An 18,152-nucleotide genomic window follows, 5' to 3' on the forward strand; every position below is an offset into this window, starting at 1 on the left:
TCCTGCAGCTTGAGTTCATGGGTTCGCTTAGGGCCCTTGAAAACACCCCTGGGATTCTAGATGATACTTCCCAGTTAATCGCATGCCTGCACAGCAGCTGTGCACAATGAAGTCTGCTTCTTCCAGATAATGAGAGGCATCACGGCAGCACACAACAGCTCACCTTGGCAATGGGAATGTCATTGCTACTACTGCTCGTGCTCAGCTCTCCAGTACTGGGGTTTACGGGTCGGTTTGCGGAAGTGAGACGACCTGGGCTGGATGGACCTGTTGCCTGGATGCTCTGTAAACGTGTCTGTAGTTCCCGAACCTAAAATCAAATGTAACAGTCTTTTTTCACTTTTATTGTTTAGATAATTAGCTAGCTCTTTCTCCCTTCTCTGGCATCCAATTGATGATTTCTGACTGACAAGACCAGGGAAGTTCTGATTATTGTAAGGCTTTCACTGTGGAGGCATGGGCATTGATTCAGAACTCTCCCCTACTGCCAGCCCCTTCTAACCTGTTCAGTGTGGAAATACACAAATCTGCTGCTACAGAACAATTCTTAGTTCCTGCTTGTTTTATGTAATCCCTTGAATGCAACAATATTATATATATAAGAATCTCCTTCTTTGGAATGAAGTTAAAATAATGCTTTGGACTAAAATTCGCAAGTGTAAAGAACGTGGTAAGTAGACAAAGATCCGACTGCTAGAGTCTTCAATGGCTGAAGAGAGAGGCTCTAAAACTGATGAAATACTTCTCATGCATAAATATCTCAGGATGACTTCACTGCATTAAAAGGCCAAAGTAATTGAAATGTAAATAATTTATTAATACTTTGAAAACTACAATTAAATAGAGCACCACGGAGTGAGTAATGTCAAGAATGGGAACTTCTAAAAAAAGCACCCAACCAATAGTTTGCTGAAGCTCTCAATAACCACACATTTTGTAAATAGCTTCACTGTCCTCATTACATGCCAAAGGAATAAAGAACTGACCTCAAAATAGTTTTAGGGCTAAGAAAAAAAAGGCTTGAAGAAGCCAAATGGTATTGCTGGGTAAGAGATGATAGGGTTTACCTCAGAATAGTACTTAACAAACAAAGAATAAACGGCCAGCTTGAACACAGCAATTATACCATAGGGGAAATTAACAGAGCTCATTTTTCTGCAGAACCAGCATCCTGGCATCAAAGGAAAAGGGGGAAAAACACCCTCCCCAGTTTTAAGGGGAAAATTCCCTGAATTACAGATAGTTTATTTTTAACTTACATATTTAACTTACATGTGGATTCTGTTAAAACAATGAACAGCCAATGTACAACTGATATTTTGCCAAAAATTCTAAAAAGTGCAGTAATGTCTGAATTGCGTATGACCTGTCTCACAGCCTCTTGTAAAATTCAGACTACAATTTCTATACCATTGCACAAGTATGATTTTATACATAAATATATAGTAGCACCAAATGTAGGTTAAACATTTCAAGCATAAGCCCTCAGTCAAACTTAAAGTTGTTGCATTAAGGGTTTGGTCATTCCCAGCTCCAGAGCTCTTCAGTACATTATTATTGTTATTAATTTTTAGCATTATTATCCAGAGTGGTGGCCTCATTAAGTCCACTGTACAGATACATAAGATGACAAGGGCCCTGCTCCAAAGAGTTTTCAATCTCATTTAAGACAAAATAATTGAGTGTAATAAACAATACAAGGGAAAAGAAGAGAGGGAAGGATGAAGGCAACAGTAATAAGAACTTACAAGAACTTTGGTTACAAAGACTAATTGTGGGCATAACTTGATGGGTCATCCAGAATGGGACACTAAAAACCTTACACAAAATGCATCCAATAGCTCAACCCCTTTATATTGTGCAAGGTCCACAGAAATGGAGTCAATCATGTCTGTCTGTGCAGCCCTTAAGCCAGCACATGCACCTCTTCAATACATTTTCATTACACAGTTAAATTAGCTGTGCACATACATGTAAAACGCCTACACACAGCATACAATTTTAGGTTGGTAACTCAGGCTGGGTTTACATGCACATTTGACACTGATATAACAGGGTAGGAGTGCTGCACTGGTATAGAAACCGGTGAACTGCACTGAGGTCATGCTCACGCATGTCACTATTTATAGTGGTGCAGCTATACTGATGCAAACAAAACAAACACAAAACAAAACACCAGTGTAGACAAGACCTCAGTCAAATCCACATCGAATTTTACTAACATACATAAGAGCATTTCTCTTAACAAGGCTATCTCCATGTCAAACTCTGACTTTCATTCCCGTTATTTAGGGGGCAAAGCTGTGCGAAAATTTTTTAAAAGACTATATCTATGAGAAAAGTATTTCCTCCCCTTCTCCTTGTATTCAAAATATTCTGGACCGTTTTTGTTCAAACTTAAAAAAAAAATTAAAAAAAAATCACCTTTGGCCACAGACCAAACTTGGAAGATTTCGGTCCCAAATCTAAAAGTTTTACAAAGTTATAGGCAACTAAAGACAAAGTGTAAAACTGAAAAGTGTCTGAAATCTTAACCACAGTGGTCATTACTGTTCCCATGATGCTGTGTACACAGTCTCATACATACATTTTAAAACCACCTTATATGGACAGGTTTCAGAGTAGCACCCGTGTTAGTCTGTATCCACAAAAAGAACAGGAGGACTTGTGGCACCTTAGAGACTAACAAATTTATTTGAGCACAAGCTTTCATGGGCTACAGCCCACTTCATCGGATGCATAGAATGGAACATATAGTAAGAAGATATTTATACATACAGAGAACATGAAACAATGGGTGTTACCATACACACTATAACGAGAGTGATCAGTTAAGGTGAGCTATTACCAGCAGGAGAGAAAAACAAAAAAAAAACAAACAAAAAAACCTTTTGTAGTGATAATCAAGATGGGCCATTTCCAGCAATTGACAAGAACGTGTGAGGAACAGTAGGGGGAAAAACAAACATGGGGAAATAGTTTTACTTTGTGTAATGACACATCCACTCCCAGTCTTTATTCAAGCCTAATTTAATGGTGTCCAGTTTGAAAATTAATTCCAATTCAGCAGTCTCTCGTTGGAGTCTGTTTTTGAAGTTTTTTTGTTGTAATATTGCGACTTTTAGGTCTGTAATCGAGTGACCAGAGAGATTGAAGTGTCCTCCGACTGGTTTTTGAATGTTATAATTCTTGATGTCTGATTTGTGTCCATTTATCCTTTTATGTAGAGACTGTCCGGTCTGGCCAATGTACATGGCAGAGGGGCATTGCTGGCACATGAAAGCATGTATCACATTGGTAGATGTGCAGGTGAACGAGCCTTTGACAGTGTGGCTGATGTGATTAGGCCCTATGATGGCATCCCCTGAATAGATATGTGGACACAGTTGGCAATGGGCTTTGTTGCAAGGATAGGTTCCTGGGTTAGTGTTTTTGTTGTGTGGTTGTATGGACAATGTTCCATAAAGCTCCTCACAGTGCAATCAAACACTGACACAGAGATGTTTCCTCTGGTCTACACTTTATTATTGAGCAGTGATTACTGATCACAAATACAGAGTGAACTGCTCTAAAGGATTTGTAAAACAATATCTGTAATGGAAAGAAAAATTAACCAAGTTTAGACCACAGCCAGGAAAACAGTTTTACTCAAGAAAGCACATGGTCAAAAACTTAGAGCACAGTCTAACCATCAATGTACACTATTCACTGCTTCAATATTTTGTTTCAGAAACAAGAAGGTGAAAAAAGAGAGCACTAACAACCCTGAACTGTGCGGTCTTTTTTTTAAACATACAAATCCAGAGTATTAGTTGAGTAGATTATTAGTTGAGTAGCTGAATTAACCATTAAAATTTGTAAATGAAATTAAGAATGTGTCCATTTTGCAGTGAAATTATAGTAATGTTGAGTACTCAATAGTAATGTTGCGTAGTTAAATAGAACAAATTTGTCTTACCTGTACATAGGTGATCTCATAATGCATACATTCACCAATCCAAAATCTCATTACTGGGTTGCCCCACCCACTGGAGAGCCCAGAGGCAGCTCAGCTAACTATTTCTGGTCACCAAAACCTTCTTGATATAGCTGAATGCACCATCTCCTCAGAAAGTAACTTTCCAAGCTACAGGTAATGGTAATTCTAGAGAAAAAATAAAGGAAGACCAGAGAAGAGGGATCGAGAGAGAAAAATGTTATAAAAGGAGGTTTCTCTGGATTGGTGGATGTATGAATTAGGAGAAGACTAATTTACAGACAAGGTTAAAATTGTCCTAGCCTCTTACATCTATACATCCACCAATCTGGAGTCTCAATACTGGGACAAATAAGCACTGTTACTTGTTTTCATTATATAGTGTAAATTAACTTGTGACTGAGTGTTCAGTGGTGTACAAGATACACCTAGAGATACTGTCCCTTCCCCAAAGAGCTTACAATGTAAGAAGAAAAATATTGTTTATATAGCACCAGAACTTTCCATGAAATTTTTGTGCCTTAACTAAATGGAAAATGAAGTTGACAAAAGAAGAGCTAGGAAAGAGGGTTAAAATATAATGTGAGTGACCTGATGTTGAGACTACAGCTTACAAGTTCTGATATTTTCGAGACTGATATTGAGGTAGCATCAGGGGATGGTGTAGATAGTCCAGTATTGGAAGTCAGTGGTGGAAAAGCAAGGTGAAAGAAATGAGTTCTGAGGAAGGATTTAAAGAAAGAAATTGAGGATGTTTGGTGAGATGGAAGAGGAATGCCATGGCAAGTTTTGAGAGCAATATGAAAGAAAGCATGAAGTTAAGAGCAGGAGGGGAAAGAAGCAGAACACTGGGATGAGGTGTGGAGGGAGGTGAAAGATTTAATATCAGGATGGCTAAGCAGCATCTATTGAGCAACACACACAGCATCCACTGAGGCTCAGAAATCTACTAAGATATTCAAATCTCCAAAATGTTCTCTCTTTTCATGAACGCTCAAATATACGCGGACAACCATCTGTACGTACACTTTTCAGCACTTTCACTCATTGTGCAAACAACAGAACTTACACTTGCAGAACCCCACTTGCACATGAAAAGTGAGCCTGGTTTAGGAATGAAAATGGGGATGTTCCAGGAGCTGTCCTGCAGATTTCTTGCAAGGTCTTCTCTCTCCAATAAAGGGTTCACAGTGAACGTGATGCTTGGTGGAATTTTATTTGTACGTGTATATAAATCTGATGACCAGCATACCTAATTAATCCCGCTATATCTTAGATTTGATTAAAGCATGTTTTTGGGTGGCAAAGTATGACCAAGTTTACAAACAACTCTACACACACCAGTGTAACTCCACTGACTTCCAGGTAGGTAATCCCGATTTACACCTTTGTAACTGTGAGAAGGACCAAATCTAACAGTCTAATTCAAGTTTTCTGTTCTACAGGAACAGAATTTAGGAGTCTGCACAGTTTCGACCTGTGTAGCTCCAAGACTTCTAAAATGATAAGGTCTAGGACAAAGAGATGGCGAGCGTGCCTATGGTACATAAATTAAGAGCCTACAATAAAAGTTAGATTTTTCTGGGAAACAAAAGCTTGAAGAAAGAGTTGTTGGGTATATTGGTCTCTCAGATCATTTACTCACCTAACAGGGAACACAGAAAAAAGAAATAGTCACCTATCTGCTATGGGCTCAAAGGAAAGTTGCCCGAGAGCTCAAAGAAATAAATGTAATCCCATTTAAGAGGATGACATTTCGTTACTGATCTCAGAAACTAGCTAAAAGAAGGTTAAATGGCTAGATTCTCTTGGCTTCCAGAGAGATTACAAGAGCTCACGAGGCTGGCATGACCTTAAAGTTGTAAAGCCTTACGGAAGAGGTCTCACAGAAAGTCAAATACTTCTGGCTCAATAAGCAGAGCAGCTGGTATCCCAATTCTGAAATTATTTCCCAGACTCATGGGCTAACCCAACCATCATTTCTTCCCTGGATGCGAGTAGTATCTCCGAGTGGTTTCAGTATCAATGGATGAATAATCACAAAGTGCAGTCAAATTCCATGTGGTCAGGTTTTGGAGTAATACTGGGTCCCAAGGTAAAAGAACTGTGAATTGGGAAATCAAAGGCTCACACAGTCTGACACTTCCAGTGGTTTGCAATTCAGAAGTGGTGAGGCCAGTTCATCTGTACTTGGATAATTTAATATTATTCCATTTATTTCCCCAGCTCTTCTGGTAATCAGGAGAAGAGATATGGTGTACAAGTGGAACCTCACTATGGGAATGAAAAGATACCCATTAACTACGCCACAAGTTCCTTTTGCCTAGGATTATATATTGACGCTAGCCCTGCGTGAAGCAAGAGTGGCAATATAAAAAGTACCATAGGTGCTGGAACTAGGGGTGAGGGGGGTGTTGCAGCACCCCCTGGCTTGAAGTGGATTCCATTATAGACAGGGTGTACAGTTTGGTTCAGTGGCTCTCAGCACCCTCACTATACAAATTGTTCCAGCACCCCGAAAGGTCCAACATATGACGGGAGTTGCTATACCACGTAGCCAGATGTCAGTATTGCTGAAATAATTGTATCCTGATGTATCTTCTGTCGTCCTGAAGGAAAGCGTCTAATAGCTGAGCCAACTGTCTTGTGTGTTCAAGCAACTTCTAAGGGCTGAGTTAGATGAAGCAGTACTTGCCTGTGTTGTCTAAAATATAATGCTGTGAGCAATAAGTCTAACACGATTGACTCCACTCTGATGCAAGAAACCATCTTCCTCCAGGCAGAGGAAAGGGCCCAGTACTGCGGAAACAGTCTTCCTGTTCAAAGGCTGGTTCATGACCTCTGGGATTTCTCCATTTAGAGCTTCTTTCATGTTACTAACTTAGGTATACAATACCAGCAGCAGCTGAGCCGCACTAAGCATCCTCTTAGATAGCAAGTAACAGCTTAGGAAAGGCCTGTGACCTCTGAGGTGTAGTGAGTATGCTCTCAGATCGCATGAGGTCGCATTCTTTGACTTCAGAAGTCTGTTGAGTGTCTTCTCAGCAGGGAGGGTGGCTTATGAGAGGCTGCACTGTTGTCTGTGGAGGAGATCCATTTTTGGTTCTTTGTTTGCTTTGAGAGTCTTGTAGATTGTTCTTCAAAGGAGAAACCAGGCATACAATAGCGTTAGTAAAGCAGGAGCACTGTCACAACATTCACTGATGGAGGCAGTAAACTGGAGAAGGACTGTGCACACAGCACAAATTATGGGGAAGTTTTCACACTAAGAAAACGTTAACTGAGTCATTTCCATGATATCTAGTAGACAGGGCAACCCAATTGTGAGACTCAAGATTGGTGGATGTATTAAGAACACTCAATTCATTTACAGAGAAACCTATTTTTGTGTGTGTGTGTGTGTGTGTGTGTGTGTGTGTGTGTGTGTGTGTGTGTGTGTGTGTGTGTGTGTGTGTGTGTGTGTGTGTGTGTTTTCCCTGCTAGTAAATACTGTCATTCCTATTCTCATGGAGTACAAATTTAAGTAATTTCTAATTAGGTTTATTAATATTAAATAATGCTTAGCAACACAAGTAAAAATGAAAGGAACAACTGTTTAATTGTATCGAATATTTTTTTCTTAGAATGCAGAGGATGGGACTAGAAGGAGAAAAAAACACAATTAAGAACCACTGAATGAAAAAAAAAATGAAAACAGGGTGGGAGACAGAGAACCCTGTCATACTTTATATTAAGACTGCATTTATAAAGCATTCATAAATGATTAATAGATGTATATAAGTATGTTGGAGACATGAGCATTATGTGTTATAGATGATTACAAGCACATCAGCAGAATATGTTCTAGTGGTTATAAGCAACATATTGACTTGTTGGATTCCATAACAATTAATTATCCACATAGTCAAACATCATTTAACCCTTTATAAACTATTTATAAATTTGCCTTCAATATAAAGTATGACCAAGAACTCAATTGGTGTCACTCTTCTATTATTTTGATTAAGAGATAATTAGTGCATTAGTTCCTAATCCAACTTCAAACAACAAGTGTCAGGTGCCCCACCATTTCTCCTTCCTCCTTGACCAGTGACCTAATTATTTAATCATTCAATAATTCCCTAAGAAATGGAAGTCTCTTTTACAATTGTAATACTTTCCAATTATTATTTTTCTGCTACAAGCAGTACTAAGCGTAACAAAATATTGCAAAATATGCAACAAAATATTGCATACCATTTCCCCACTTTCTGATTTATTCATGCAGAAAGCAAGCCTTGTACGTGGGTAGGATGGAAGAATGCAACGCTAGTGTATGACTCAGAGTCTTCTGACAATTAAATGTGTCTTGAGTGGCCAGTGCCTTTTCCAGTCTCTGGGTCTTCATGACTTTTCAGCCACACCCAGACACAGTCATTTTCAAAGGGATGGGGAACGAGCACTAGTCTGAGCACAGACGGGATGTATGGATCAGGAATTCACACGATGAAAAACAGAAAAGAACCTTCTGTGTCATTTAATGAAGGTGCCAAAATATTCTCTCAAATGTTTCAGAAAATAAATATACATACAAAACTGTACATACTGACTGAAAACCAGGGGAGGCCAAAGAGCACTAGGCAACCTACAGCTTTCTACCAAGCATTCTGCAGTTCTTGTAATCATAGAATATCAGGGTTGGAAGGGACCTCAGGAGATCATCTAGTCCAACCCCCTGCTCAAAGCAGGACCAATCCCCAATTTTTGCCCCAGATCCCTAAATGGCCCCCTCAAGGATTGAACTCACAACCCTGGGTTTAGCAGGCCAATGATACAAGATTACAAGACCCAGCACGAAACGCTTAACACTGATCCTTGCAGACGAGTGTTGGGGCCTATATCTCTCTAACAGAAGGAAGATAATGAAGGTAAGACCAGCAGCAGAATGCTCCATTTTATGCAAAATGCCAATTGCCAGGAGCCTGAAGGATACAAACAAAGTTGGAGTACCCTTTGTCTTTTATGCAGTGCAGCATTGTACAGTTAGTTACTCACCTTTTGTAACTGTTGTTCTTCAAGATGTGTTGCTCATGCCCATTCCACTGTAGGTGTGTGCGCTCACAGCATGCACCAGTGCTGGAAGTTTTTCCCTCAGTGGTATCTATAGGGGACTGGCTCTGGCGCCCTCTAGAATAGCGTGTGTATGAAGAGGTGCCGCCAGCTCCCCCTTTCTTGCTGGAACTCTGATAGCTGGGAAGGAGAATGGGTCATGGAATGGACCTGAGCAAAAACATCTCGAAGAACAATCGAAGAATTCACAAAAGGTGAGTAACCATCTTTTCTTCAAGTGGTTGCTCATGTCCATTCCATTGTAGGTGATTCCCAAGCAGTACCTCCGGAGGCGGGCACGAGTTCATGGATGTGTCGATTTCAACACAGCTCTGCCAAAGCCAGTGTCATCTCTGGCCTGCTGGATGATGGCAGAGTGCACAGTGAATGTACCGATGACCACACTGAGGCTCTGCAGATGTCCTGGATAGGGACATGTGCCAGTAAGGCGGCCGACGATGCCTGAGCTATTGTGGAATGAGCCGTCACTATCAGTGGAGGCACAGCCAGTGCTACCTCGTAGCAAGTACGGATGCAGATGGTGATCCAGGACGAAATCCTCTGAGAAGACATCGGGAGGCCCTTCATCCTGTCAGCCACCTCAATGAACAGTTGAGTAGATCTGCCTTGTGCAGACGCCTCTCCTTGTTGGAAAGGTGGGGCTTTGGACAGAACACCAGCATGAAGATATCCTGGTTGATGTGGAAGTGTGACACCACCTTTGGCAGGAAAGCCGGATGTGGATGCAGTTAGACCTCGTCCTTGTAGAACACAGTGTACGGGGGCTTTGATAGCGGAGACTTGCCTCACCACGGTAATAGCTACAAGGAATGCAACCTTCCACGACAGGTGTGAAAGGGAGCAGGAAGCCAGAAGCTCAAAGGGAGGGCCTGGAGAGGACTAGGTTGAGATCCCACTGGGGAGTTGGGTCCTGAACTGCCAGGAAAAGCCTCTCAAGGCCTTTCAGGAATCTGATCATCATCTCATGGGAGAATACTGATCTACCCTGGACACAAGGGTGGAAGGCTGATATGGCCACTAAGTCTACCTTGATCGATGAACAAACAAGGCCCTAGTGCTTTAAGTGAAGCAGGCAATCTAGGATGGATTGTAGAGACGAATGGATCAGAGAGATATTCCGCTCCAACACCCAGCAGGAGAAGCACTTCCACTTTACCAGGTACATCGCCGTAGTAGAGGGCTTTCTGCTTTCCAAGACGACCTGTCATACTTGACTAGAGCAGGCTTGCTCCTCGGGATTTAACCATGCAGCAACCACATTGTGTGGTGGAGAGAGGTGAGGTTCAGGTGCAGTAATTGTCCATGATCCTGAGAGGGCAGGTCTGGGAGCCTGGGGAGTGTCCCTGGGGCTTCCACTGCTAAGTCCATGAGCGTTTTGAACCAATGCTGGCGCAGCCAAGCCAGGGCGATCATAATGACTACAGCCTTGTCCCTCCTGATCTTCAAGAGGACCTTGCCAATCAGTGGGGTTGGCAGCAAGGCATACATCAGGTCACCTGACCATGGCAGGAGGAAGGCATCAGATAGCGAGCTGCTGTCGAGACCTTGCAGAGAGCAGAACCAGTGATATTTTCTGTCTGGTGGTGAACAGGTCTACTCAGGGAGCTCCTCACTTCTGGAAGAGCATCATGGTGACCTCCGAGTGGAGGGACCACTTGCGGTGAGAGAAGAAGGACCTGCTGAGGTGATCTGCCAGCGCGTTCTGGACGCCAGGGAGGTGTGAGGCTTCCAGGTGGATAGCATGCTGGATACAGAAGTCCCAACAAAGGGCCGATGATCGAGCTCCTCATCTGTTGACATAGAACATGGAGGCCGTGTTGTCTAAATTGGAGGGTATACCCCCCTGCAACAGTGCTGAGCACCCACTGGTCTCATGTTATAGAAGCCCAAGCAGGGCGGTAGGGCAATAAATGGCTGGAAAACAAAAGGGGTGTTGGATTCAGGATACAGGCTCGGAGGTCGCCCTCGAACACACCTTCAAAATACTTTTTTGTTACCCAGCTGGTGGTGGGTAGAGCTCGAGTGAGCCGAGAAGGCTGGCGGTTGGCCCTGTTGACATTTATAGCCTTTGCCCTTCTTGCAGAAGGGCTTTGATCGGGATTGACTACTGAATCTGTGGGTCTGCTGTGGTTTGAACCACTTTCTTGTGGGCGCTGGCGTGTAAAGGCTCACTGAGCACAAAGTAGCCCTAGAGTCTTTCAAGCCATGTAATCTGCTATCTGTTTGCTCTGAAAACAGTGCCAGGCCGTCAAAGGGGAGGTCCTGGATCAATTGCTGAACCTCCACCAACAGCCCAGATGATTGCAGCCAAGACAGTCTCCTCATGGACATGGCTGAAGCCATGGTCCTGGCTGAGAAGTTTGCTGCGTACGAAGCTGCTTAGAGGGCAGCCCTCACCACTGTCTTGCCCTCATGAAGAATAGCCAGGAACTTCCTCCTGGGCTCCCCTGGCAGAGAGTCCACAAACTTGGCCATAAACTGCCAAATGTTATAGTCATAACAGCCAAGTAGGGCCTGGTGATTGGCCACTCTCATTTGGAAACTGGCAATCGAATACATTTTTCTGCCAGAGATTGAGCCTCTTTGTTCTTAGGGGTTGAACTTGGTTGCCCCTTTCTGTTGCGTTCATTGGCTATGGATATGACCAACGAGCTCTGGGAGGGATGGTTATAAAGTTATTCAAATCCCTGGGCCGGGACATATTTCCTCTCTGCCCGTATGGGGATGGGGGAGGGAGCAGGGAAGAGGGTGTTTGCCACAAGGCCTTGATTAGTTTTACCACTTCCTTGTGGATGCTTAAGGCCACCTTAGAGGGGGCGGCTGCATTCAAAATATTGAATAGGGTGTCAGATGGTTTCGACAACTTCTTGGCCTCAAGCCCCAGGTTCGCTGCCACCCTTTTAAGCAGCTCTTGGTGAGCTTTTACATCATCCTGAGGAATCGCATGGGAAGGCCCCACTACTGCCTCATCAGGTGAAGAAGATGAAGAGGTGGTTACAGGCGGGTTGGTCAACTCCGTTTCCCCTGCCTGGGGAGCCTTGGCCAGGGCTGGCTGTTTTTGGGGACCCTGCTCCAACTCCTCCTCTGAGTCAGGTGGCGGGCGGGAGACTGTCACTGACCGCTTCTTATAAGTCCCTGAGACTGACATGCTCCGACATCTAAGGAAAAACCCAGGGGTTCCAGAACTGCCACGGATCCAGCCACTGGCTCTGAGGCCACGTGCTCGCTGGCGGTGCCAGGGAGAATCCCGATGTCCCGGGCGGGTGCCCTTGGCCCGCAGGCAATGCACCCTCCTCACTTTCTGAGCTTGAGGGGGAAGAAACTCGTCTGGGGACCAGGGCAGTACTGCTGCCGCCTCTCTGTCCTTTCCATGCCAGCCGTCCCCGCATTCTTCTCTTGGGGACTGGTGCCGGGATGTCAGCGCTGCGACTCTGGCGATGGTAACCTGGCCTTTGATGCCTTGCGCTCTGAGAGCGGTGCTGCTCCGTTGACCAGGAGCAGGGAGACCTTCACCTTGACTCTGGAGATGGGCGATGAGCCTCTGGAGATGGGTATCAACGATCTGGAGATCGGAGATGAGATTCCGGAGACCTGCGCTGTGACTCAAGAGATCGGTGCCGTGAGTCCAGACAGCGACGTTGACACTCGGGACCAATGCTCTCTGTGGACTGATTATGCGCCTTGGTGGGTCTATGCCAGACAGCCGGCAATTAATGGGATCCCGGAGAGCAATGCCTAGAGTCCGGGGAATGGAGCTGGAAACTCTGGCAGGTCAGCCGGCTTGTATTGGAGGGCCAGTGGCGCTTCTCTGGATGCCACCTGCGGAGGTGCCGGGAAGAGGTGCCACAGAGATGGGGACTGCTGAAAGAGCCCCAGGGCAGGGTTGCCCCTAGAACGGGCAACCTCTCTGGCAGGAATCGGTGGCACCGGAAGGGACAATATGTTTTTAGCAGCCTGGAAGGCTTGCAGTGTGGACAGCACTGCCAGGTGCTAGACGGTCCTGAAGCTTCCAGGGGTGGTGGGCGGGTCTCGAAGGTGACTTGACAGCTCCGTGGACGCTCCGGAGAGGATGAGCTGCCCCGCCCAGGTCTTTGCTTGCCTCTGTCTCTCTCCTTCCCCTTACAGGATGTAGGAGATCGCCCTCTCCTGGGCTTTTTCTGTTTCTTAGCTGGCACCAGGGACTGGTGCCAGTGGCACACTCCACACCGACATGGCGGTGCTCAGAGCGGAGTCAGATCTGGCCTGATTGGAGGCCAGTGTGAGAACCGACTCCATAAGGAGCACTCAAAGCCGAAGGTCCTGCTCCTTTTTGGTGCTCAGCTTGAAACTTTTACAAATGCAACACTTGTCACTTCCCCCAGGCACTTCAGACCACTTTGGTGGGGATCCCTGATGGGCATAGGTTTTTTGCAACTGTCACAAAGCTTGAACCCTGGGGACTGGGGCGTGCCCCATCCCTGGACTAAGCCCCATGGGGGACTAGCAAACTATTACTACACAAAACACGAAGGGACCTATTAAAAACCTATACAGAAAAACACTAACAACTATATACAGTAGAAATCACCAATAGGAACCGTGGAAAAGGTAAAGCTTGCCAAGGCAAGGGAACGGTTTCAGCACCATCACTGGCGGTAAGGAGGAACTGAGGGTGGGGGGAGCCGGCGGCACCCCTTATACTGGCACATACAAATGCCACCCCAGAGGGGGGCCAGAGCCTGTCCCCTACGGATACCACTGAGGGAAAAACTTCCAGCACAGGTGCATGTGGTGAGCACACACACCTACCATGGAATGGACATGAGCAAGCACTTGAAGAAGAATGGAAAGTACATACATGGGTGTGCTGAGCACACGGTACATCTCTCAGGCTTTTTTTTTTTTTTTTTTTAATTTCCTTTATCCTATTCTCAAGCCCAAAGATTTTCCCGATTCCCCCATTTTCTAGGTTAATTCTGGAACCTTTGGCTATTGACTTGAAATGAGAAGCAGAGTTCTAGTCCTTTTATTGTTAAGTTGATATTGTTCTATAAGCAAATAAAGGTGCTTTTAACCTGCCTTTCCCTCTTCTCTGTTCCTGGGGCAGGCTGAGTGCCAAATCAGCCCTTGTTAGGAGTTAAAGAAGCCTAAAGACTGCTTTAACCGGAGCCACCATGTAATAGCCCCCTAGAGACCACTATACCCTTGTCTTTCACTATACCCTTGTCTTTCCAGACCCTGGAATACCTTCTCCTGTCCCTGACACTGGGGGTAACAGGAGGGGTCGGAATAGAGCTTTAGGACAAGTGAGAATTCCCTCACTCCAAAGGAAGGTTTAAGGTCCCCTTGCAGTACATAGAAGCGTTAGTGGGAAAAAGAATCTGGCTCCTTGTGATGCCTGCATGGGTTTTGAAAGGAGGGGAGTTTGGGAGAGAGTTCTAAATGTCCTTTTTCTAAAATGAAGCTTATTTTTAGGGAAAAGGGAAACTGGTTAGCTCAAGGGAATTTACACTGAGACACAAAGTTTCTCCATGCTAGTCTAGGTCACTGGTTCAAATATGGTCTCGGTCAAGTATGGCCAGTAAATCACAATACCATTTGATACCTGTTCATTGGCCTTTGTGACTGAGTTGGCAGACTCAGACCAGTTCACAGTGTACAAGTATTCACAAAAAATAAAAACAATTTCAAGCCTCACCTTTATCAAATGTAACAATCACAATGGTGACAGCCCCTTAAAGTACGGAAGTGTTAACAGACACAGAGTTGGAACCACTGTCTCAATCACAGAGGTGTCGCTCAAGGACAATGTGGGGGAAAACCTGCACACTGCTTGACACTTCCCATGTGGTTCAAATCTGTGGATAAGCAGAGATCTGCAGTCTCCAGTGGCATTATCTGGCACCTTTCATGGGCAACAAATTAATTTGTTAAAAAAATGTCTTTTTAGGTAATGATCAGCATGCAGATTGTGTGTTAGCAGTTTCACTAACTTGACTTTGCTAAATGGCTTTTCTGCTGCTGTCAAACCAATGGCTACACTGAGCAATTGTAAATGGCACTTGCCTGATTCTGATCAGACTTACTCGTGTTAACTCCATGTACTTCTACGGAGTTGCCCAGTGTGAATGAGATCAGAATTAGAGAGAGAGAGAGAAAGAGAGAGAGAGAGAGTGTGTGTGTGTGTGTGTGTGTGTGTGTGTGTGTGTGTGTAAAAAACACTTTCTACTGGCAATAGCTTCCTCCAGACTTTAAGCAGTTTATTTTAGGATGGCTATATCACACAGAAGTAGGGTAGACCTCTGAATTGTGAAATTAGCAGCTACATTATGGGCATCCTACAGAAATAAGTAATTGCCTCATTTACTAATGACCTGTGAGAAACAAAAATCTGTATGCATGTCATTTCTTAACTACTGCTCTGCGAAGTGGCACAATCTGTTAACTGAATGCATTAAATACCTAATTTAATTAAAACTCTAACAAGCCTCCGAAAACCTATTGAGAGCACTTTGTTTGATTACAGACATTGGGCTAAAGTAACAGACCTATTGATCTGATCAGCTTCAGCTATTTTCTCTATCCAATTTAATTTGTGCAGAACAAAAGCTAAGTTTTGGCAGGGTCTCCTTCCCACTCTTCCTTGGGGAAATAATCTGAAGCGACTCTGGGTTCAGGGTTGCATATATAAAATATTTAACAGATCAAAGAAAACACTTATTGTGTGGCAGCTATGGACATAGGTTACATTATAAATGCAAACATGGTTTCTAGTGCAACAATTACACAGTGTTCCTGACACGGTCACATATAATAGACAGACTCCTCCAAGGGGAATTAAACTAATTGTTCTGCATATTAAGCGTGGTATTCAAAAACATATTTTAACAAACATATTTAATAAACTTGAATTAATGAAAAAGGTAGAAAATTATTTTTAGCTGTGTCTGTAATCTAGAGTTTGTCTTTGATTTTTTTATGTTGTGTCCTAACCCAAAGGTTAGTTAGTGACTTAGTTGCATTTGGGAGCTAAAAGGAGATACATCTATTAAATTTATATTGAAAAGAGTTTTCTTAGCATTTTAAAAAAAACCCTAAGTTGACTTGTTTTGTGGAGTGAGTTGTAGGCCTGAGAGAGAAAGATTCAGGGCTTTTCACCTTTAAAGTCACTTATTTGAATCCAATTCAGGTCAATAAATAACTTAATATTGTCACCATCCATTAGCTTTTATGATGGCTTATGTGAAATGAGTGAACGGTCTCAGTTCCTACCAGAGAGGTTTCCACACACATACAAAAAAATCTACCACTGTATGCAGCACCTTTGTTAGAAGTCCCCGTAGACACGCCCATGACTGAGCTGACAGGATGACTGAACTATGCTCTCACTCCTAAATCCTTGTCTACACTAGTGATAAACAAGTTCAGCTCCACAGGTGTTCAGGATGTTAGAGGTCCTAGTGCAGACTGGCCACCACAGGCATTTTCAATTCCAAACTGATTAGGCCTGCTCTGAGTAGGGTTACAAAACATGGCATTAAAAACACCAGCAGCAATCTACATTAGGGCTATTAGTGTTGCTGACCCTTTTGGAGATCAACTAGTGCCAGCAACAGTGGGAAATTTTCTCTTGCACACACAGCATCCTAGATGCGATCCTTTCAGGCGAGGGTTGAGGTGTGGGCATGCTGGCCTTCAATGTACTTGTCCTTTCACAAGCACTAAATTCACACTGTAAAAATATAATTTGCCTTATTTTCTATAGTAATTAAATAAATATTTCTATCTTGTTCCCACAGGTCCCATCCCAGGTTCTTCTCCTCCTCTCTGTCTGAAAATTATGACTTCCTTTTGGGTTCGGCTTCTGAATTTTCTATGCTTTTGCTTGCTTTCTTTTTTATTTTCTCACTTTTTCCTCTTACATGCCTGCCTCTCTCTCTTCTCCTCAAATTTCTGTGTTCTGGATCTCCATTAGTTCTCCCCCACTTCTCAATCCCTATTCTTTTTCCCCTTGCCCATCCCAAATCTCTCCCCTCTTCCCAAATGTTTCTCCTCAGCTAGCCGGAAGACTTTTTCAGTGCTGACTGACCTAAATAATTACATATTATCTGCAAGTTTTGCCATCTCACTGCTCCTGCTTTTGAAGATAATTAGCAAGTATATTAAACACAATATATATGGTCCTGGTCCACAAGGCACTTTCATGTCATTTTTGCCATGATGAACATTGACCATTTAGTCCTATTTTTTGTTTTCTGTCACTTATCTATTTTCTGATCCATGACAGAATGGCCTTTCAGTCCGTGACTTCTGAGATTCCTTAATAATGTCTTGTAAGGCCCTTCTAGAAATTTCAAATAAATTATGTCAGCTAGTTTTTCTTTATCCATTGCTGTACTGACATGTTAAAGAATTTTAATAGATTTGTGAGGTATAATTTTCCTTTGTAGAACTATGCTGGTTAGACCCTATTATATAAGAATGATTTAAGTGTTTTATCATTCTATTTTCAAATGACCATTTACATTAATTTATCAGGTAAGCAAGTAAAACTTAGGCCATATCTACACTACCACGTATGTCAGCAAAACTTGTCGCTTAGGGGTGTGCCCCTGACATAACTACTGCCTCTGGTTTAAGTATGTTGATGGAAGAGCTCTCTTTCGTTAGCACAGAGCGGCTACATGAGAAATCTTATTGGTACAGCTGTGCTGCTGTACAGTCTCTAGTGTAGGCATAGCCTTACCGATCTGTAATTCCCCAGACCTTTAAAAAAAAAAAAAGAGATGCAACATTTACTATCCTCCAATCCTCTGGTGTAATTTTAATTACAAGTGGCCTATTGTGAGCTGCTCAGCCTATTCATTCTTAAATTCCATAGTACATTTAGATGCTTACCACCTAGTCTTCACTGTCCTTTATCAGTTTGTTCTAGTGCCTCTTCTTTAAACATCTCAACCTCTTACAGTTTCTAATTTTTATTACCAGAAAATGTAGGTGTGGGTTTAGTTATTGCATGTGGCCCGGAGGATTGTACTTTCCAAAACCTCCCAGAGGCTGACATAGCAAACAGACATCCTGAATAAGA

General features: G+C 43.3%; 1 protein-coding gene across 4 annotated transcripts in view; it reads right to left on the bottom strand.

Moving 5' to 3' along the window:
• Nucleotides 1-18,152, bottom strand: part of MCC (MCC regulator of Wnt signaling pathway) — a 347,649-nt gene that overhangs the window by 51,947 nt on the left and 277,550 nt on the right. For all 4 annotated transcript variants that reach the window (XM_074952966.1, XM_074952965.1, XM_074952967.1 and 1 more), the window contains one exon: nucleotides 164-310. In XM_074952966.1, coding sequence (XP_074809067.1) covers nucleotides 164-310 — 147 coding nt within the window. The remainder of the gene's footprint in view (nucleotides 1-163; nucleotides 311-18,152) is intronic.

The sequence above is a fragment of the Natator depressus genome, chromosome 5, assembly GCF_965152275.1.
Source record: "Natator depressus isolate rNatDep1 chromosome 5, rNatDep2.hap1, whole genome shotgun sequence".
In the NCBI taxonomy this organism is placed as follows: domain Eukaryota; kingdom Metazoa; phylum Chordata; order Testudines; family Cheloniidae; genus Natator; species Natator depressus.